Source organism: Rhinatrema bivittatum, chromosome 7, assembly GCF_901001135.1.
Source record: "Rhinatrema bivittatum chromosome 7, aRhiBiv1.1, whole genome shotgun sequence".
In the NCBI taxonomy this organism is placed as follows: Eukaryota; Metazoa; Chordata; class Amphibia; order Gymnophiona; family Rhinatrematidae; genus Rhinatrema; species Rhinatrema bivittatum.
In genome coordinates, this window is record NC_042621.1 from 124,610,037 (window position 1) to 124,632,904 (window position 22,868).

Sequence of the window (22,868 nt, forward strand, 5' to 3'; positions counted from 1 at the left end):
CTAGTCACAAACATCCTACCTGGGACTGGTCTGTGGTCAAAGGAAGGGGTGGATAATTCAGCCCTAGGGTGGGGCAGGAAGCAGTGTCCCTTAGTCTGGACTTGGTCTGCCAGTCATTCCCCAAAATATAGCACCAGCCAAGGAATTCCCTGATGACACTAAACCATGTAAATTGCCTCGTGGTTGTTCACTCAAAATGAGAAACCAATAGGGAGGAGCTAAGGTCTGCAGCATTTTCTCAAGTCTCAGAACATTAGCTTAAAACTATTTTTTAAGAGGTCGATATTGAAAGGTTTTGATGGGGTAACTTTTGGAGTTACCCAGAGCAAAAGTGAGATTTCAAAATTCCCTCCCCCATGTCCTAGCTACATTTTTTTCCTAGTAGCTCATTACTGGGATAAAATGTAACAGGGTAAAGAGAGGTGGCACTGGGTGTTGATATTCAGTGTTACCTGGCTCAAGGAATCTGGGTACGTCCAGTCTGTTCTAAAGTTACCCGGGTAGCAGGAGCTGGATTTATCCAGGTGTGCTTGCTGAGTACCCAGGTACAGTTACCCGGGTAACTTTCCCTCTCACTGGTCCATTTTGAATATCTACCTCTAAATTTTTGGCTGGGTCCATTTTTGTTGGGTCTTCTTAGCCTTCCAATGAGGAAAATGTATTGCGCCATCTCCAAATTCATATTCATTAATAAAGTCGAAAGTTTAAACAAGGATTTTGACCTTAATAGATAAATATAAATTTGGAAGGCCTTCCTTTTGTTAAGTTTTATCTACGAGGAAGCCTATAACAAAAGCCTTCTTTTTTAACTTTTTTTGTTTAACAAAGGGGTCCTTTTCTAATTCCACTTTCCCCCTTCAGATTTTATCCAGATTAATTACTGGGAATAAAAAAAATAAGTGTTCCCCTGTTTCCAGTGATATGACAAATGGCTTCTTAAGCATTTACGACAACCGGAGCTTTTTGTGACTGCAAAAGGCTTGATCCTTTCTCTGCACCGCTCCTCCCCGCTGGCTTGTTTGAGACAGGCAAAGGGTTTGCAATTCTGTGCAATTTACAAACAGAACTCTGCGGGTCTCGGTGGCCCATGCCACAGTCGCAAGAAAGGGGCGATGCAAGCATGGCCGACGCATTGCACATCTTTGGAGAAAGGAGGCCTCCAGAGCCCGTCTTCTTGCATTCCATATTGTCCTGAAAAGAGGTCTGCCGGAAGCACAAAGTAAGGGAAAAACTTAAGCATGTGAAACCTGAACAACACTTCCGGCGCTGCAGAAATAAATGCTAGCATTCTTTTCATTACTGTGAAGATAGGGCCTTTCTTTTAAAGTTTTAAAGAGGGATCTACTGTAGCTTCCTAACCAAGGGGGGTTAGGTGGCCAGACGCCCTGGTTAGACAATTCCCCTAGGCAGATCTAGGAGCGCCTGGGGGGACGTAACATGGTTGAGGATGAAAACTCTGCATGGCTACTGAATATTCCAATATATGGATGTCATTTCTCCCATCTAATCCCATTGGAAGAAATACTGGGGGAGAAAGTGCCCTGGTACTTCTGTACCTGCATACCTTAAGGAAATTTCCAAAGAGATATTTGCTAAGGGTGTGCAGGTACAGAAGGACCTGCAAACTTTGCCGCTATGCAAGTCTGTGAAAATCGCGCCCATGAGATTCATTTCAGAGTCTCGATGGGGCACCAGGTAGAATCTTAATTTTCTCGCCCAGACCCACAGATTATGTAGGCGCAGGCCGTCAAACTCAGCCACGTTCACTTTCCAGGGAAAAAGTATTTGTGCAAATGAAATTTTTGTTTCATTTCATTTCAATTGTCAGTCCTGCCCTTCCCCAAAAAAGGACCCAGAACAGCTCAAAACAGGATATAAATTACAATAAACATACAATACAGGTGTAACAACCCTTTGGGTTCATTACCATTAAGGCCCCAGTTAACTCCTTGAGCTAGGATGGGCAAGTTAGTAATTAAGGGGAGGCACCGTTCGGTACAGCCCCTTCCTTTGAGGGAGCTGGGATGGCTTTTCTCCACAGAGTATTTTATTTATTTATTTAGATTTTTTTCTATACCGGCATTCGTGAAAATGTCACATCAAGCCAGTTTACAATAAACAATGGGGTGATAACCGTAACAGAGAACAGAGTATACAAGCAGCGCTCTCCCTGGGAGAGTGGGGCAGTGAAGCTTAAGTCTGGAGTTAGAGGAATCAGGAGTTTTTCCCTCAGTTGATTTTTGGGCCTCCTTCTGGGACTCTGAGGCCTTGCCTGTAGTTCCTGTAGGAAAGGCCAGGAAGCTGCCTTTCCACTCCACTCCTTTGCTTAGGTCTGTTTCCCGGGTTGTTTTGATATTTTTCCAGTTTTTTGGTTGTAAGAAGCCTTGTGAGACCCCTGGTTTTTGGCCTGGAGAGAGATTACAGGCAAGTCTGTCCCTGCGGGGCCAGGATTGGGAAGACCTGCCCCCTGTTTGCCCCCTTCGAGGACAGAGGCATGGTGGGGACCCACTGCAAGTGAATTCTGGTGCTTGGACTCAGTTTGGGAAAAAGAGGTTTTTGGTTTGAAGGTCTGGGAGGAAGATTTTGCTGCTGCCTTCCTGCCCTGAAGGAGGATCACTGTGAGAACTGTGGTGTTCCAGCCGGACCTTTTATTTGCAAAGGTTCCAGAGAGAGAAACATTCTGAAGAACTGCGAGTAAGACTATTTCTACACATTCTGAAGACTCCCATTTGGAGTTTTCACCCCGTGGGGAAGAGAGAGTTTGGGACTGTGCCAAGACTGTGTGTTTTCACCTACTTTTATCAGTTTGAAGGGGGGTGTCCTGCCCAAACAAGCCCCTGCCCACTTGGGAACCTTGTTTTGTGCAAGCCTGGAGAGTGAGGGTTTCTCTTGCCCTGGCAGAGAGATTGAGATGCTTGCACAGTAGGAGAAGAGATAGTGAACTGTGAATGTCATCTGCTGAGCCTACAAGAGATGTGAACTGTGCTATTTTTCCATCCAAGAACACTTGCAATAAAGTTTTGATTTGGAGATTCACCCAGAGTCTCCTGTGTAATTATTGACACGCTCGTCCTAAGAGGAGAAAGGGAACTTATACCTTTCCCAGGTAGAAAGCAACAGTTTCACCCCTGCTACCTAGGGCTTTAGAGGAGAAATTCCTCCCCCCCCCCCCCAAACCAGTAAAAGAACCCGGCTCTCGGACTAAGAGACTTGTGAGAGCGTGAATTGTGGCCTCAAGAGCCCTGTGTGTCCTTGCATCAATGCAAACAGCAGGTAGGAGGTTACACAGGCATCATCAAGCAATACAGAACTAAACAAATCTATAATAATAAATAATACTGTGCAAGACATTTCACATATCATCGCCCCCTGGTGGAGGAGGCTGTGACATGTGAGTGTAGGGCTATTTGATGTAGTGTTCAGACTTGTTACTGCCCCTTTCGGTGGGCCACACTGTAATCCTTCCAGTCTACCGTCATGCTCTTATTTACCAGCAAACGGTTGCCTGATTCTGCCTCAGAGAAAGAAATTGGCTGCTGTGTATGGCCAACTGGTTCCAACCTGCCTCTTGGTGCAGAAAGAAGATTTTTGGATGGATGCATTGCCACAGCGACTGCTCTTTCTGTAAGGAAGCATCCGACCTTACAATTTACATCTAAGCTTTCAAACGCTGACATTCATTTATTTATTTATTTAGATTTTTTTATTTTTTTCTATACCGGCATTCGTGAAAAAATCACATCAGGCCAGTTTACAATAAACAGTGGGTTGATAACCGGAACAGAGAACGAGATAATATGTACTAAACATACAATAGATGCAGTTACAATAAAACAAGGAGGCGTACAACTAGGAGCTAGAAGGAGAGAAGATAGTAACTTTAACATAGTATATTAACCCGTAAAATGGTAGAATTACCAAGCAGGGAAGTGGGTGATTTACAATGAATTGTTCAGTTCACATAGATGTCGTTTTTAACAAGATGGAAGAGATCAGAAGTAATGAAATTCTGGATGTTGGTAATGCTTAGGGTTGGTTGCAAAATTGGTTGTAAAAAGAAAGTTGTTGCTTGGAGGTTGTTTGTCGGAAAATATTGGGTTTAATCTGAGTCTGGGAAGGCTTCTTTGAAAAGCCATGTTTTGAGTCTTTTCCTGAATGTCGGGAAGCAGGGTTCCTGTCTTAGCTCCGTTGGTATGGAGTTCCAAAGAGGGGGTCCTGCTGTGGAGAAAGCCCTGTCTCTGTAAGTTATGTGGAGGGAGGTTTTGGGATGAGGTACTTGCAGAGACTCTTTGTAGTACTCTCTTATGGGTCTGGAGGATGTATGCTTTATGAAAGGGATTTGTAGGTTGAGAGGAGCGATTTGTTGGATAGCTTTGTAGATTATGGTGATTGACTTATATAGTATTCTGAAATGGATTGGCAGCCAGTGTAAATCTCTAAGGATTGGGGAGATGTGCTCTCTTCTCCTTGTGTTTGTTAGAAATCTGGCTGCCGTATTTTGAACCATTTGAAGCGGTTTAGTATGTGCTGATGGGATACCTAATAATAAAGAATTGCAATAGTCTAACTTGGAGAAGATTATTGCTTGTGGAACAGTGGTCTTATTCTTTTTAGAACATACAGTTTATGAAAGCAGTCTTTAGTGGTTTGGTTTATGAAAGCTTTTAAGTTAAGTCGATTATCGATGATTGCTCCCAAATCTCTTACTTGGGTTGTTTGTAAGTTAGCTAGAGGATTTGTGGGGGTGTGGCAGTTCTCAGTGGATATGAGAAGGAGTTCCGTTTTTGAGGAATTTAAGATTAAATTCATACTGGAGAGGAGGGAGTTGATTTCTTGCAGGCAAGATTCCCAAATATCTAGGGTTTTTTTAATGGATTCTTTGATTGGTATCACGATCTGGACATCGTTGGCATATAGGTAGTGTTTTAGGTTCAAGTTGGTTAAAAGCTGGCAGAGAGGGAGGAGGTAGATGTTAAAGAGGGTAGGTGAGAGGGATGAGCCTTGGGGGACTCCTAGAGATGAAGGGTAGCGTTTAGATTCTTTGTTGTGTATTTTGACCTTGAAGCCTCTGTTTTTCAACTCTCTGCGGTGCACAGCCCGTAAGAAAAAATGTTAAAGGTGTGTGCTGCAGAACAGGAGGAGGAGCCAAAAATGGCTAAACCTGTGCAATTCAAAAGGCATCTTGGGACAAAGTAACAGAGGTACTCAAGATCTCATCCTCTCACCACAGTACCTGATGTGGGAGACGTTTTCTCTCAGCAATTCTACTTTCAAGCTTTTGTATGTATGACTAAAGTGCCACCCACACTGTTCTACCTCCCACCAGAGCTATACTCAAAGCACATTTCAGACAATTTTAATACACCTTTGAAGAGGGGCACATATATGGGGCACATATATATGGGGGAGAATTAGCGCAAGTTTGAAACTTCTGAGCAGTAACAGAGTTGAATAAGTGAACGTCAGGCCTTACGAGGCACAAACCAGCAAATGAAGCACATTCCGAGCTCTGGCAACCTTTGAGATAACCTCGAGGAATCCGTTTTTCCATTTCTGGTGAGATGCCCCTGTATCGATAGGCCAGTAGGAAGGTAACCATAGGCCATGCTCAGAAGCACAGGTCGCAATACTCCAAGCTCAAGGCGAGTTGCAAACTCAGGCAAAGCGGGTAGGTCCCTGCCCCAGAGGGCTTACAATCCAAGTTGATGCCTGAGGCAACAGAGGATGAAGTGACTTGCCCAAGGTCACGAAAAGCGTCAGTGGAGCTGGGCCCTGGATTCCCTTGTTCTCAGCCGGCTGTTCTAACCATTACTCCACTCCTCCACTCGTTTCCTTGTCACCTCTCCTCCTTCAGCAGGAGGAATACCTTTTTTTTTTTTCATCTGTAAAAACATTTTTTCACGGCTGCCTTCGGAAAATGAAAAGTGAAGACGCTCAGGTTTCCTGGTAACAATAACCGATGTCAGTTAACCTTTCCAAAGCCACTGTTGCAATGGCATTGTTTGCCTTCACTCTGCAAAGATAACGTGTGAAACACTGAAATTGTGAGTTTTGGGAACTGTCGGTTTCTGCCATGCAGGTGTAGCACTCATTTACTTGGCAAAAATTATCCCCAAAAAAACAAAAAAGGAACCAGAGGTATTTGTTGTTGTTTGCGCCTTTGCTCAAAATGAGCTTATGAGGAAGATGTCCTACTCTGCGATTTTGCTTTGCGGTTACGAGATCCTCTGAATGTGTTTCACACATGCATTATCTCCACCATATTAAAACTCCCTTCTTGTAGGAGGAAGGATAAAGCCTTCTCCACATTTGAAAGTTCTCAGGGGGCAGACTGGGTGAAAGAAAGAGCTGTTTAGTGGCGCACACAAATTCCCTGCAATAAGGGGGTTTTTGGAGGGGGAGACACATTTGTGGCCAAAAGACGGAGTTAGTAGGTGGCCTGGCTGTCCACAGGCTTTGGCCTTCATATTTTGAAGCTAGCCTTCTTTTATAAAACCTTTTTTGAAAGCTCTTAGAATTCCTTTTTTTTTTTTTCTTGGTGCACAATTAATAAGCTGGTGCCTGGTATCCCATGTCCCAGCATGTTCCCACAGTAATGACAGGGACGTTTTAAAGCCCTAGCACTGGGAATAGGAAGATCAAACCAGCGGCAGAAAAGATGTCTCCTATTTGATTTGTTAGTGCATTTACTTTATTTTTAGACAGTCACTCATGCTAAAGGCAGTGAGCCCTACCTGTCCTGCCTGCCAGTTGTTCTCAGTGTGCTCCCATAACCTGAGTGGGGTCACGAAGTGCAAGGAAATATATCTCTTGTGACAAGGTCGGGGTTAACCCGCTGGCACTAGGCAGCAGACAGGGTCCGTGTTCGAAAAACATCAAAGGGGCAATTCTGAAACTTCCCAGTGATGTGCGAAACCCATGGCTACTCTGTGCCCACAGATCTGGAATCTAATTTTCAAAGTATGCATGTACTTTCCCTTTGAAAACTGCTACAGGCGCACAAAGTGACTGGGGAGTTTGCACTTGCTTTTTGTGTGGAGTAAAATGTGAAAGGAAAACGTGCAGAGTTGAAAATATAATCTAGGGGAAGATCCAAGATGGTCGTACGTAGTTGCGCACGGATCTAAGGCAACTTGCTTAATAAGTTTCTTCTGAATTTTCCCACTTTAATCCTGCTGCATGGGGAAACATGAAGGAAAGGCGCGTAACCCTCCCCGAGGTGCAAGCCATGCCATCACTAGTAGGTTCTCTGATCGGGTGCAGTGGATTCCTCACGGGAGTCCAGTGCTGGGTGACAGTCAGGGATAGGACTGCCGCTGGCCACCCCCGGATGGTGACCCATCGCTGGCCCAGCGTAGAACTCCCTTACAGCCGGGTTTGCTGGCAGTGAAGGATGAGATGCCCGCTGCCTCTCTGTCGCATAGGTATCGATGACATCATAGTTGATCCCGAGATGCTGCCACTGGGTTCCCGGGCGATGAGGCTGCCTGCACTCGGAGGAGAGATTGGGGCCTCAAGATCTGGCAGTCAGAGGCAGGCTCCAAGGACAGCCGCTTGGAGTAGCAGTAAAGTCCGACTGCCAGATACAATAACAGCAAGTTGTCCGGTTTTGTGTTGCCTAAACCATATATTATAACTTTAGATGTGGGGGATGTGCAGGATGAAGAACCAGAGGGGTCTGAAAACTGGGCAAACTGATGGACTAGTTGGAAATAACTCGAATGTCCCTCCCGTGAGCATGTTAAAAATCCACTTATATCAAAATCTAAATTTATTTATTTATTTAACTTTGTATACCGACTTTCAAGTTAATATCAAGGCGGTTAACAATATTTGAATTCGCAGTAGCAAAATTCACAAAAATCCGTTACCCAAAACACATATATCTCACTAATAATTTACATAGTAAAATCAAATACAAAATAATGTCCCATTAAATAAGAAAAAAAAAAAAAAACAAAAACATAAAAACAAGATAAAATCTTAATAGTTAAAACATTTTTCAAAATTAAAACCCTCCAGACTTCATCCCCGTTCTTTATCCTGACCTATACCTCCCTTAATCTGTCATTTTTTAGATTTTTCGGCTCCTCTACACCCTTGCGACTTTTTATGTCTCCTGATAATCCTTTAAGTAAAATAAAGAGAAAGAGAAGAATCGGATGGCCTAGTTAAAAGCCTGTTGAAAAAGCCAGGTCTTTATCAGTTTTTTAAAACTATTAATATTCTCCTCAAGGCGGATTTCAACCGGGAGGGAATTCCACAACCCAGGTCCAGCCAAGGATAATGCTCTTTCTCTCACGGAGCTCAAATGGGCCAATTTGGGTGAGGGAATTGGTAGTAGAGCTTGCCCGAGTGACCTTAGATTGCGAGCTGGAACATGAATACGCAGTGAAGCATTAAGCCATTCCTTATTACTCCCATATATGGTTTTATGGATTAAGGTAAGACATTTATAATGAATGCGGGACTGGACTGGCAACCAATGTAACTTCATCAATGCTGGGGAAACGTGGTCATACCTATTTATATTAGACAACAATCGCGCGGCCGCATTTTGCAGTAATTGTAGGGGACGAATAGTTGACAAAGGAACCCCCAGCAGTAGCGCATTGCAGTAATCTAATTTTGGTAAAATTAGGGCCTGCAAGACTATTCGAAAATCATTTAAATGCAACAGAGGCTTCAGTTTTCTTAACACTCTTAGCTTGTGAAAGCCATCTTTTATAGTAGACTTTATTGAAGATTTCATAGTTAACTCAGAATCAAGAATGAAACCCAGATCTCTTACTTCACGTACAATCTTATGAGATAGGGAATGTGATACTAAATCAGCCTCTATTTTCTCTGTAATCTTGTTGCTAATGAATAGTATTTCAGTTTTCGAATCATTCAAAGAAAGAGACATATGTGTCAGAAGCTGTTTGATAGCCTTGAAATACATGTCCCATAATTTCAGTGTAGCCGATAAAGAATCTGTAATAGGTAACAAAATCTGTATGTCATCAGCAAACAGATAATGCACCAGTCCTAGCCCAGCTAAAAATCTACAAAGAGGTGCCATGTAAATATTAAACAAGGTTGGTGAAAGAGATGAACCCTGTGGTACTCCGGCATGGAGATCCACTGTTTTAGATTCAGCTGTACCCCATTTTACTACATAGGATCTGTTCGAAAGAAAAGATTCAAACCAACTCAATGTTTTGTCTTGTCTGTTTCCCATAAAGATGAAGTTACAGCACCTAAAATAATTATGTCACAAAACTCAGCTGAATCCTTGCCCAGAGTTCATATTCTATGTTCAAAACAAGATGGAGGCAATAGCTTGGTGGAGAAATACTAGGCCGATGAATTTTCCGAGAATAAAATTGGTTTCTCCTGAGGAAACTGTTAAGGAGATATTTTACGGACATTCTTAAGATTTCCATAAAAACCTCTACCTCCTTTATCGAAGGCCCTGCTATCTTCCACCATTTAAAAAGTTGCTTTATGAAGCTGATCCCTTGACTCAGGTATCTTTTGAAGTTTTCAGTTTTTTCTTACAATTTACTGTTTCTTGTTTTATATGTTATTTTCAACAAGTTTTCTTGGATGTAATTACTGAAAATCATATAAATAAAAATATAAACAAGAAAACATAATCTACATGCATTATTATTATTTTTTTTTATCCAGCCCAAAACATGGCCCCGAGAACACCTCCCCTAAACACAGCTAAACGTGCTGCTGTCGTGAACCAGTGCGCAGGCTCTCAGCACCTCAGAGGGCGAGCAATTTTCAGACAGGGCCAGTTTACCTGGGCAAATGGTTTTGAAAATCGCCTTCCGGTCCTTAAAAAAGTTTACAAAGACAGATGTGAGAAAAATTGTCTGAACCCAATTTATACTTAATTTCGGGGGGGGGGGGGGGGGGTGTGCAGATTCCGTAATGCTGAAACACAGTAAACGGGCAGTAATCCCACGAACGGGTGGTAACTTTAAAATATGCACACGCGTCCATATATGTGCTTGAATTTTATATCGCCCGCGTGTGTGTGCTCCAAGGAAACGCTATTTGTGTATTTTCCTTAGCACTTGTCGGCTTTTACAAGCGGCAGTGATCACATTTTACAACGTGCGCACGTGAAGGAAATTCCCAGTTTAAGCAATTAGTCCACCAGTTTGCTCGGTCTATTTCTAAGTCATCAAGGCACCCCCCCCCCCCCCCGCACTCCTTCCAGTTTACCCAGACCCCTCACTCGGTTTTCGGTTATAAAAAGTTTTAGTCTGACCTACACCCGATAATGAGCAGAAGTAAATATGCGCAGGTAACGGCCCGACGCGCACTGCATTCGCAGGTTAGAAAATTGCAATTTATGCACGGAAATGCTTTCCCCGCCCCCAAACCCACCCCTTTTTTTACACAAGCAAAGTTATCCACGCATCGGTACCTGAACGCATATGTGTGAGGCTTACAAAATAGCACTAGCGCGAACAAGGTCTACTTGCGTGCCCATCTGCTATTTTTTTTTAATGTAATTTGTATTGAAGTGAACACAATAAAAACCAAGACAAAATGTACCAGAACAATACTGAAGGTACAACAGAAACAAAAGGTATAGGTGATAAGTATTACTATTACACACGAACACCACGCGTCGCTTCCTCTTAATTTTTAATTTTTTTACCCACCCCCCCTTGTGTTGCACGGGTGGACCTGGGCTGGCCTGGGTGAGCCGTGGCCCACCCACTTTGAGCTCAGGCCCACCCACTAAGCCCAGCAGCCTGAGAAGCAGCGGCCATAGAGGGAAGGTGACCCAGAAGAGAAACCCAACCAGAGAGAGTTCGTTCGTCTGCTCCTCCTCATGTGCCAGCCCTACTGAATTGAAAACGCTTACGGCTATCACGTGCTCCATGCTGATCTCGCGATGCACGAGATCAGCATAGAGGAAGTGATACCTGCAAGAGTTTTGAATAGTGCAGGGGCAGGCACAAGGGAAGGAGCAGCAGCAAAATGGGCTCCCCCTTCTGCTCATGGGGAGACTGCCTGTCTGGCCGTGTTTTCGAGTGAATGAGAGCCCACCACGTGTGTGTGTGTGTGTGTGTGTGAGCCTGCCTGGGGGAGGGGGGTGTTGGTGTTACTGGGAGCCTGCCAGGAAGTGTTTGTATGTGAGAGAACATGGGAATGTTGAAGCCGTGTGTATGTGTGAGGGAGAATATGTGTGTGGAAGTAGGAGCCTGCATGTGAGGGAGAGTATGAAAGTGGGAGCATCTGCGTGTGTGTGTGTGTATGAGCCTGCATGTGAGAGCCTGTGTGTTTGTGTGGGAATGTGAACCTATGTGTGAGAGAGAATATAAGAGTGAGTGCTTGTGTGTGTCTGTGAGGGGGAATGGGAGCCTGCCTGTAAGAGTGCAAGTCTGTGTGTGTGTGTGAGTGGGAACCAGTGAGTGAGAGCCTGCCTGTGACAGTAAGAGCCTGCATGTGAGGGAGAGCATGCAAGAGTGGGAGCCTGTGTGAGGGAAAGCATGTGTTTCAGAGAGTGCATGTGAGAGAGAATTTGTGTGTGGAAGGAGGAAGGAAAGAAGACAAGAGGAGGGAGAAGAAACAGAAAGAATAAAAGAGATCCTGAAAAAAGAATTAGGAAAAGAGACAAAAGGAACAAAGAGACTGGGACCAACCGATTAGAAAAATAAGATGAGGCAACAAAGGTAAAAAAAAATATTTTGACTTTCAGCAATTAGAATATGCCATCTTTGGGAATGTGAATTTCAACTGCCCACCCATGTTAACCTTGGGCCCCCCAAAAAAATTCATTTCCGGCTTCGCCACTGATTTGTAAAGCACATGGGTAATTTTACCATATGTACTTTGTAGATAATTTTCAAAGAGAAATTATCAAATTGTTTTGAATATTGCTGTTTTCCTCCCCTCCACCTAACCCCCTCCCCTTCCCCTGGGATCACCTCTTTTTTTTTAAACAGACGCTCACTATGGAAGTCCGCATGTTCTATTAGCCTGATAAAAGTAGGAAATTTACTCGGGTAAATTGGTAATTATCTGGGCGAATGGTTTTAAAATGGCCCTGCCCATGATTTCAATGCACGCCTCCAGGCCGACATCAGAGTGCCTTCGACATCTGAAAAGTGCGATGTTACTCTGCTGACAGGACTAAGGAGCCAAAAGGCTCCCACAGATTTTGCTTGAGAGAAAACATTGCAATATTTTCGTGGCTGTGTGCAACGGTCTCAGTTAAAATGGCAGTCAGGTTAGCGTGCACAGTGATGTCATCAGGCATTATTAAAGCCGCCCTGCCATTGGCCAGCGCCTCCTGATATATAATAAGGATGGAAGGGTTTCAAGCCAGGATTACAAGGCACTTTCTGGCACATCCCATTGGGTTTCTTTCAATCATTTTCTAAGTAAAGATATTTTATGTTCCATATGTCATTTCTGCAAACACAGCCTTCACCAGAAGCACACATTTGTGGTATTAATAGACGAAAGTGGACCTTTTCAGGGTAAACCTCAGCATTTCGCCCCTTCCTTCCCCCATTCACTGTAGATTATGTGGTTTTCCAGAACTAGAGATTCATGTGTGCAAGTGTGTGTTTATATAACCCACAGCTGCAAAATGCATTAAGATCAAATAATGAGCCAGACAGCAGTTTGCACACAAAGATGGAAATGTATTAGGCTTTGACACTAATAACAGGAGACAAATATTATTCTCACCTAGCTTTACTTGCAATTCTTTCTGTCTTGCTTTTGACATTATCCCTGTTCCTGTTTTTGTCTCTTCTCTCTCACCCTCTGTCCCTCTCCCCTCACATTTTAATTTTCAAGATTTGAGTGTCTACAGCACCAAAGTAATTGCTACTAAAGTGGGTGATCTGTTATCATTTGATCCTAGCCACTTCACCAACCTCTGTTTTCTTTCTTTGGTTTACCTGTTCAATTTGTGGTCTATTTATGTTGGAAGCTTCTGCACAGCGAGGCTCTGCTACCGCAGTCTAGGACTGGCAGTCTGAGAGAGGCCCTCTCATTGCAATTTAAACTGTACAGCAGGAGAGGAGCTTCCTCACAGAAAAGCAAGGGTGATAGCTGCAAACTTCTCTGCAGGGTACCATGAGCTTGTGCTATGACATTTTCTACACGTCAGGGCTCTGTCAATGCAGCCGCAGTAGGACTCCCAAAAGTGCATCCTTGCTCATAGCGGGATCCTGCCACTTCTAGCTAGGAGGCACCCCGTGTGTTTACCCTGACAGCAGTAGCTTGTCAGTGCCAGCTAAAACTGGGAGTGAAGTTCCGCACAGCCGGCGAGGACTACAGAAACCTAAACCTCCCTGCAACAGAGCTTAGTGCCGGTAAGACTCCAGAAGTGTGAACTTCTTCACAATAATGCCCTATTACAGCACTAAGACGCCAGCCTTATGAACTTCACCACACCTTGTCAACATTAGCTGGCCATCTCACCAATCCTGTCCATTTGCTGAAGAAGACAGCAACTCGAGTCACAGTGCTCTGACGAGGGAAATCATGGGCAATAGCCCAAATTTATAGGAACAGAGGAAAACATTTATTTTTATAGTTTTTCAAAAAATGTTTTCCTTTCTTCGCTCATATTTTTTAAAGCTTTCTTTTTTCTTTTTACTTATTGTTTTAATTTTATTTCTCCACTTTCTGTCCCTTCCAGTCTCTATTCTTCCCTGGCCAGAGACAAGGGGCAGCCCTAGCAGTAACTCCTCTCCTGCCCGATCGCCAACAGCAGTTGGCCTCCCACACAGGCCTGGGTTGTCACCCTCCCAATCACCAACAGAAACTTTTCCTGTCCACGTCTGGCTCCAAAATTTTCAGGACAGGCCGATCCAGTCCTGGTTTTACCCCCACTGCATGCAGGGACTTGTAGTCTTGCCTCTCTTAGGGATCAATTTGAAGGCGAAAAAACAGCTTGAGAATGGGAGGCTGCCAAAAACATTTGAGATCTCTGCATCCCACAGAGACCACACTAGAAGCCTTCAGCAAGAGCCACTGCTGTTCAGGTGGTCTGTTTGCGTCTTTTACTTCACCCTCTAAAAATGAGGAGACGTTAAAAATAAAAAAGACAAAAAAGAAAAGGGTGACCAGCAAGAGGGAATTTTTGCCTCCTTTAGGGAATGCAATAGGGAAATCAGATCTACAAATCCCAGCATGCAACAGGGTAAAAAACCAGGACTGGATCAAACTGTCCTGAAAATCTGAAGCCAGTTGGCAATCCTCATTCTCTCCCTCCTGGATGCTGATGTCAGCTCCTCTCCTACCCGAGCTCAGTTCCTCTCCCTCCCAATTGCCCACAGCAAACGGCTCCCCTCTCTCCTAGCTACCGGGTGGAGCTCTTTGGCTGGGCCCAGTACATAGGTGCCAAGTGCCAAATTGTAGGAGCCTGGGATTTTTCCAGCCCTGGCCCCCATTCTCTTCAGGTTCTGAGATCCGAATTATTCTGTGCAGCAGGCAGCAAGGGTGCTTTTCTTCTGGAGTTATTTGCTCGGATGTATTCATAATTAAGAAATCAAGAAGAAAAAACCTACTTGATTGCTGTAAAGCTGTTGCATATTTTCTCCTATCTTTAATTGTATCTGACCTATACGCCTTTCTTCAAATAAATGGGTTTTTTAATACACTTCTTCATCGTGTTCTAGAAATACTGCACACTTCTACTTACAGGAAAACAATTAACTGACTAAAATCTAAAAAATATTATTTCAGAGGTTATGCACTGTAGTTAGTCATAACAACACAGATGCCAAAATTATGAGTAGAAAAGATAGCTCCCTCCAAGTCAGTTGGATCCAAAATAATAAAATGCAATATATAATCTTAGAAAGCAGAAGAAAATTCACATCTGACTGGATGCATCTAGTTGTCTCCCATGACGCGCATGCCTATGGATCATCTGCACTGAAGTGTGACTTTCAGAGGAACTACTGCTGTGCTGAATGCAGATAAACTTTGAGGTTATTAAACCTCAGTCGAGTCTGAGCCAAAGATGAAAGCCAAAAAAGCCAGACTTTGTAGCCTCGTGCGACTAGAATACACTGGCACAAAAATGCATCAGGATTACTGGTTTTCGACTTAGTTCCCCAGATGGACTAAATATCCACGACTTTATACGTACCAAGAATTTTATAAAACAGGAATGGTTTACAGTAATGAATACTAGCGCATTCATCCCGTGGTAAAAGTCAGTGGGGTGAATTTTGAAAGAATTACTTGCACAAGTCGCCTGTCCTCGTGTAATCTCTATTTTATAAACATCAAAAGTATGCACGTACTTTAGATTTCACTCACGCATATACGTGTGCAAAAAATGGGGGGTCTAGTGGTGTTCTTGGGTAGGGCAATGGATACTCGTGTACATTTGGTAACTTATTCCCATAATTTTGCACCTGCTAATTATCTTGCTATTTGATATCAGATTTGTTCATTGTGTACTATTGGCTGGGTGGGAAGGCTGGGTGAGGAGGGTCTCAGTGATCTAGAGAAGGACTGGGCGAACTAGTGGAGGAATGGAAAATTGGTAAATTCAATTGCATGCACATGTTTTAAAATATACCGACTTAAACTTGGAATTCAGGTTTTCTTCAAGCAAGTCCTACTTTTTTCACATGCAAAACAAATGTTTGTTTATGTTTTTAAAACTGGTAGGAAAAATATGTGCGTTCAATGCATTGAAATACTCGCTTTCCATGCATTGCATGTGTTAGCATGCAGGCACATAAACGTGCGTATGTTGAGGGATAGAGATACGCGCATTATATAATAAGCGTGAATCTGATACGGGCAGGTGATAAAATACTATCATAGATCTTCACATGGCTGCATATGCGCGTGTATATGTGGCTGCACAGAGTTGTTTGAAAGTTATCCTCACTGCACAATATCAAGATTGCTGGATTTCACGTGTCAGCGTGCTCTGGGATTTCCAGCTCATACCCACTCGGTAGTACCAGTTGAGACATTCACCTATGCTCTCAGAACTGCAGGTATCCGATGGGAAGTTCAGAGAGAAATGCGGATACAGATGGGATTTTATTTTTTGGCTCAGCAGGTTCCTTCAGAACGATTTACTGAGCCTCTCTAAGCTAATTATATATGGCAGCTGGGGGATCTTTAGGAAGACAAAGTGTGCGATCTCTGTTGGATGAACATATAGTTGAGAAAGTGTCATGGATCCGTTGATGTCCATGGAGTAGACAGGACCTTAGTTTTATATTTCATTCAAATTAAACCATCTTCTGCAGCAAAATGTCCCTGAGTCTTAACAGCATTAGTTACTGAGCCATTAATGTCATTTCTTGTGGTACCAAGTAGGGATGTGCAGCTCAATATTTTTGGTTTGGGTTTTTTATTTTGTTTCAGCTGATTTTGGGGTTACTGTTATGAAAGTCCCATTCGTTTTCACAAAGTTATGTATGCAAATACCATTTCATGCACATAAGATTAATTTTATGCATGTAAGTTGTAGTTACGTGAATAAAATGTAAGCTCATGCTTATAAAAATTGTACACACACAAACCTCCAAACCTGAATTGAAGAACTGCATACCCCTAGTATCAAGAAGGGCAGTTGCTAGACAAAACGGCGCACAAGTGCAAGGATTGCTTTTGATGCCTCCTTTCCTTTTGGCTCAGGGGCTTGCAGACTCACAGACTGACTCAAAAGGGGAATGTGGCACACCCCTCCCCTCCCCATCCTGACACCCCAGGCAGTTGCCCTTCTTGACCATCTCTTGTGAATTTGTTGGTATCGAGTGATCATTGGAGTCCAAAGTCCTGGCCACAAAGTATGGCAAGCAATTCCAGTTCTCAAAACTCAATCGTTAGATTTTCAGGTCAGTTAAGATACTGAACAGCAATGATATTGTTCTTTAACTTAGAACAAGCACAGATGGGTCAGCTGTGATCCAGACTGGTGAACAAAGACTTCAATTTGGTACATTTCAGAAACACATTAAAAGCAGATTGACTGGACAGTTAAGGACATTGGGTGTAGATGACATTGGGTGTTACTGGCCTTGCACTGCATATGTACTCCATGTGGAGGTGCTCAGATATAATAGAAAAATAGGAGAATATTAGTTATTATGGGAAAAAAAACTCAGGCAACTCCAACATGTACTTTTCTATGGCAGAATTTGTTTAGCTTAATTACTGAGCACAGAACATCCACAAAGGGTGTTGTGCAATAAATCAGGTACAGTATTTGACAGATACCTAGAACTGGCATAAGCTTGATAAAAGTGTGTGGGGACTGCAGATGAACAGGAAATTCTGAATGGATTCAAGCAGAGCAAGTTTTGTTGCACCTTTTCTTCACTCAGGGATCTGTTTCAATTAAAAGGGAATGGCCATCCCTTCATTAGATCCATTCTAAATATATTTATTTCACAGATGCACAATTTGGTCCACTTCAGAATCTGACCACTTTTTGTGATCTCCTATGACTATGGGACGGTCCATTGAGAGTTCTTCAAGACACGCATTAATACTGGTAAACTGGACTGTGGACCAATTCAGTGTATGTAGAGCAGACCAACCCTAGTAGCACATGGGAATCTATAAAGTCCTGATTCTCCTCACAACACCTTGGCATCTCTCAGCACCTGCCAGACCCAGAGAGCAGAGAATAGTGCTGTACCAGGCTGAAAGTCTAACAATTAGGAAAGTAACAAGTGATGACAACTCATCAGGAACCTAGCAGAGGTCATGGCAGAACCTGGCAGGGATATGGATTCTGCAAAATTGATTTTAAAAGTTATTGTTTTTTGCAGTTGGTCCTTTAACTTTTACAATTTTTGCAAAAGCTTTGAATCAAGAATCTTAGCAATAGCAGAGCTGTCAGACCAGTGTGGCACAAAATACTATATGTGTGAATTTCTTCACAATTTTCAAAGTATACATCTAAGAACCAAAATGCTTGTTTTACTCTTGGTCCTCTGTCTCTCTCCCATACTTTTCCCTGTTTCTTACAAGCCAGTCATCCTTTCTTTTTGCACAATATTAAAGTGTTAACCTCTTATATCCGGACTGGTGGTGTAACTTGCTTTTAAATGTTTTGTTTTAAGTTATTAGAATTTGTTCTCAACTTTCCAATTTGCACCTTGATAGCTCAAAAATTAGGATGAAACTGAAATTAAACCACTGGTTTTACCTGGAGAATTGAGAAATGTATTCACTGCGAAAGAAGTACTTTCCCCCAAATGAAATCATTTCACTAAATTAAAATATTTTCAATTATTTCATATGGAACCACAATGACAACATTTGCTGTAACAAAACAAAACAAAAAGTGTCATAAAAGACGCTGAAGTGGAGGAAATCAAATAAAGAAAATGGTCATGGACTTTTCCTGCTGTTAAAAACCATTTCAAGTAAGCAAAAACAGACAACAATCATGCGTGGCTGTTGTGTAATTATATATACATGTGTGTAAGTTTCACAGACCTCTTCTAGCAGTTGGTCAACTCTTCCCAAAATAGCTGTCTCCATTTGGTCTGCAGAGAGCCAGGCAGAGAGCCGCGTGTGGCTTTCCTCTTCCAAGAGCGAAAGTCGGGACTGTAAGTTCGCAGTCCTAACGTGGCCCAGGAGGCTGAGCGCCAGAGAGAGCAACGCCACCACCGCCACCCCCCAACTCAGCAGGGCAGGGGAGCCCCCCCTGCCCCTCTCCTCAGCCTTTGTCCTGGGGGCAGCTCCGCACCCCCTCCCCAGGGCACCTCTCCAGCCCCTCTCCTCCTCCATGCTTGCCTTCTAGTCCAGGGAACCAATAAATAAATAAATAAATAGAATAAATAAAGCCCGATCCTATTCCAATGCAGACACTGGTGTCATGGGGGGGGGGGGGGATCCTAATGCATCTCGTCGCAATAATACAACTGATGTGAGGAGAAAGAAAGAAAAAAAATATTTAACACAACCAAGAGCAAAAAATAAAGGATCCAACTCCTTAAATAGGAAAAAGAAAAAAAAAAAAAAAGCTTAGGGGAAAAGTTGGATGAGTTTCCCCTCTTTCTCTTCGTTTTTTGTCAGTTTCAGTTTCTTGGTAGCGACGTTAAGAAATTGCACATGAAAGTCCCCATCACGGAGGCGTAATCCGCAAGTGTTCGGGAGCTGCGCTGTGGCCGAGCCTCGCTCCTTTGAAACCTGACACGCGCTCTGCCCCTCGCTCCCTCTCCCTCCTCGCTCCGAGCAGCAGGCGGGGATCAGATGAGCGGGCTGGAGCTCTTCCACCCCCACCCACCCCGCGCGCAACCTTCCTCGGCTCTCGCCCTCTCCGCTTGTGCAACGGTTTATTTATATATGCAAAGTGCTTGGGTGGGATCTGACTCTGGAACATCCTTCTTCCTAACCCCTGCCCCCCCCCCCCCCCCCCCAAAGCACCTCTCATCAGCTAACCCTCTCCTTTGATGTGACGCTCGCCGGGGGTTATTTATAGCAGCAGGAGGGGGGGACGGACTGTAAAATCCGGCAGACCCACGTTTCTGCTCGGGAAGACGCCGCGAAAGGGTTTGGCGGGAGCGACTTCCCTGGAGTGGCTGAACGGACGGGGAGAGGTCCTGCATGCATCTGGGTGTTCTGATCCTGGAGAGCCGAGGACAGGTGAAAACATCTTAAAGGTTAAGCAGGCTCATCCCGTCTCTTCCCTTTTGTTCCCAGTCAGTGGCCCCTGGACGCTACCCCCCCCCCCCCCCCCCCCCCCATTTCTCAGTGCATCAGATCTGCAAGTGTCCTCAACCTTCTTTTTTAACATTTCGGATATCCTTTACCTTACCAACGCTTGGCATTCCAGGTCTTATTCCTCTCCAACAACAGACCATGTATCTTTTTAGGGGCAATTTTTTTATAATATGCGCCTCGCTTTGCACCCGGAGACCAGCAGGTGAAAATTTGGCACCATCCAGGCGCACTACAGGCACTTCCGTACCTGTGGATTTTGCACCGTCTTTACAGCAGGGTGCAAAGTCAGCTTCCTGGCCCCCTTTGCAACAGTGGCAGATCAATGATCACTTGGACCCCGATGGAAGTTTTTTATTTTAGCACCCTCCCCCCCAATGCACGAACATAATGCTCACTTCTCTCCTCCCCCTCCCACTGTGCTCATGCCAAACTACCTCCCCCCCCCAACACACACATATCATGTGCTTTCACTTCACACTCCCCTTCCTGTGCAGTGGTCCAGTGTTTTCACCCTACACACTCCCCCTACCCATGGCTTTCACTGCACCCTCCTCCTTGAGAGGTACATCATGTGATTCTGAGTGGCACAACTGAGCAAAGAATCTCCAACATAAATTTCACATTTTCCTAAATAATTAAGAAGTAAAGCACATCCTAGAACAGGGCTTCCCAAAGCTGTTCTGGGGACCCCACAGCAGTCAGGTTTTCAGAATATCCACAATGAATGTGCATGAGATAAATTTGCATATATGCGCATATATATATATGTGGGGTCCCGCAGTCTCCCTTCTATCCATACAATCGGTTGGACCCCCCCACAAGTTTATTTACATCTCTCATATAAACAGTATATCTTGAATTCCTGGTCCAGTATTAAAGTCTTTTGCCAACCAATCAGCTCTTGAACCAGTTGCCAAGTAATGAGGCAACTACACTGCCAGCCATTGTCAGGTAGAACACACACAGACACACTTCCTCTCTCTTTCTTTCTCTCTCTGTAAACGTGCCTTTATCCATGTCTAGGGCCGATGCTATATTAAATGCGGAAAGCTGGGCGCCATGCTATAAACAAATTAGGGGGTTGCACTAGCTAACGAGACCCCGCCTCGGCTGCCAGTTACGAAAACCGACGCCAGTGAACTTGCCAGTAATGAAAACGGATGCCGGTTTTCATAATCGGCAGCTACGACCCCCTAATTTATTTATAGCATGGCGCCCAGCTTTCTGCGTTTAATATAGCATCGGCCCCAGACATAGATAAAGGCACGTTTACAGAGAGAGACGGCCGGTTATGAAATCCGATGCCGAGTTTACCGGCGTCGGTCTTCATAACTCAGCGGTCTGCCGAGCTATTATTTTTTCTTAAGTAAAAAAAAAAAAAAAGAAGTACAGAAAAGCAGTTTTTTCTGCTTTTCTGTACTTCTTTTACATGCGCTCAGCTATTAACATCTGCTCCAGGCAGGCGTTAATATCTGAGAGCTAAATGTGCGTCTGAGACGCACACTTTTTTTTTTTTAATGCGGAGTGAATGAGTAATAGCCTCATTCACATACATTTGCATGTGATAAGCGCTATTAGATTCACTCCATGTTGGACGTGGGTTGTAGAGGCGCTAATCCCCTTATTGCATAAGGTTAGCGCCTATACAACCCGCATCCAACTGTGGGTTATACAGTGCGCTTGGCTGAGTGCACTGTATTGCATCGGCCCCACAGTTTGCTGTCCATGTGCTCACATAGAGGTGAATTTTAAAAGCCTGACATATGCATTAATTAGGGGATGAACGAAGAAGTTGGGCTTGCGTGTGCTGAGCCAATTTTAAAAGTCGCCGAGATACATACATATCTCCCACAGTGCAGACACCTCAAAAGGTTTCAAAAGGGGGTGGGGTGCGGATGTGGTCTGTATGGGGCATGGGCTTTTTAGGGCATAAACCTAAAATGTGCACTTAAAAACTGATGGGACCTAGCGCGCCCTGAGGCCCCCTTTACTTCTGCTATGGATGCCATGTAAGTTAAAATTTAAAGAAAACTAGCCAGATCTGCGGGATTTTAAGGGTCGAGGCTAATTGGGGGGAGTGAAGGCTATCAAACCAGGGGAGACCTAAGACCTATCTCTTAACTGGGCGAATTGGGACCGACCTGGTATAACTGAGAATGGCATCGGCGTGCACCCATTTTAAAATTCCCCCACCCACCCCTGCCAATTCATAACAACCTCAGGGCGACTGGAAATCAAAAGTTCTCAGGTATGCCTTCCTTCTCCAGGGGAGATGTATCAGAAATGGTCCATGCTATTCCTCTGAGACTTGAAAGAAAATTAAGCCTTGGCCGAGACCTAGGACAGCTACTGATACAAAGCAGCACAGCTCCAGACGGAATCCTGCTTTCCCACGTGGAGCAAGTGCAGCCAGGGCTGGTGCAAGGGTGTTAGGCACCATAGGCAAACCTTGCAGCCTTGCACTGCCACAGCCCAAGCCTCTCCACACACAGAAATGATGCATTTGTACCCTGGTACATGAGGCCATTTATCAGAAATCCTTTTGCCTTACTGATAAGCTTACCTGGTATGTACCATCTCGTGCATCATGGTCTTCTCTGTCATCGGCCTGATACGGTGGAATGAGTTGCCCCATGAATTAAGGAATGAGAAAGATTATTTGAAGTTTCATAACTAATTAAAGGTTTATTTCTTTTCAAATGCATTTCCAGAAAAGTAACATATATAACAGCAGCAATGTATTTGGTTTATGAAGTGTATATGATATTTTAATTCTATTTTATATATGTTTCAATTATTTTTTTGTGTGTTTGTTGTAATCTGTGTTGGACACTTTGGGGCGGATTTTCAGAGCCCTGCTCGCCTAAATCCGCCCAAATCCGGGCGGATTTAGGCGAGCAGGGCCCTGCGCGCCGGTAAGCCTATTTTACATAGGCCTACCGGCGCGCGCAGAGCCCCGGGACTCGCGTAAGTCCCGGGGTTTTCAGAGGGGGCGTGTCGGGGGGCGGGCCCGAACCGCGCGGCGTTTTCGGGGCGTGTCGGGAGCGTTCCAGGGGCGGGCCCGGGGGCGTGGCTACGGCCCGGGGCGGCCCGGGGGCGTGGCCGCGCCCTCCGGACCCGCCCCCAGATCGCGTCCCGGCGCGCTAGCGGCCCGCTGGCGCGCGGGGATTTACTTCTCC

General features: G+C 44.3%; 1 protein-coding gene across 1 annotated transcript in view; it reads right to left on the reverse strand.

The window, feature by feature from the left end:
• Positions 1–19,244, reverse strand: part of COL13A1 (collagen type XIII alpha 1 chain) — a 578,485-nt gene extending 559,241 nt beyond the window's left edge. The window contains exon 1 of the mRNA XM_029610690.1: positions 18,460–19,244. Coding sequence (XP_029466550.1) covers positions 18,460–18,753 — 294 coding nt within the window. The 5' untranslated portion in view covers positions 18,754–19,244. The remainder of the gene's footprint in view (positions 1–18,459) is intronic.
• Positions 19,245–22,868: the final 3,624 nt, after the last annotated feature.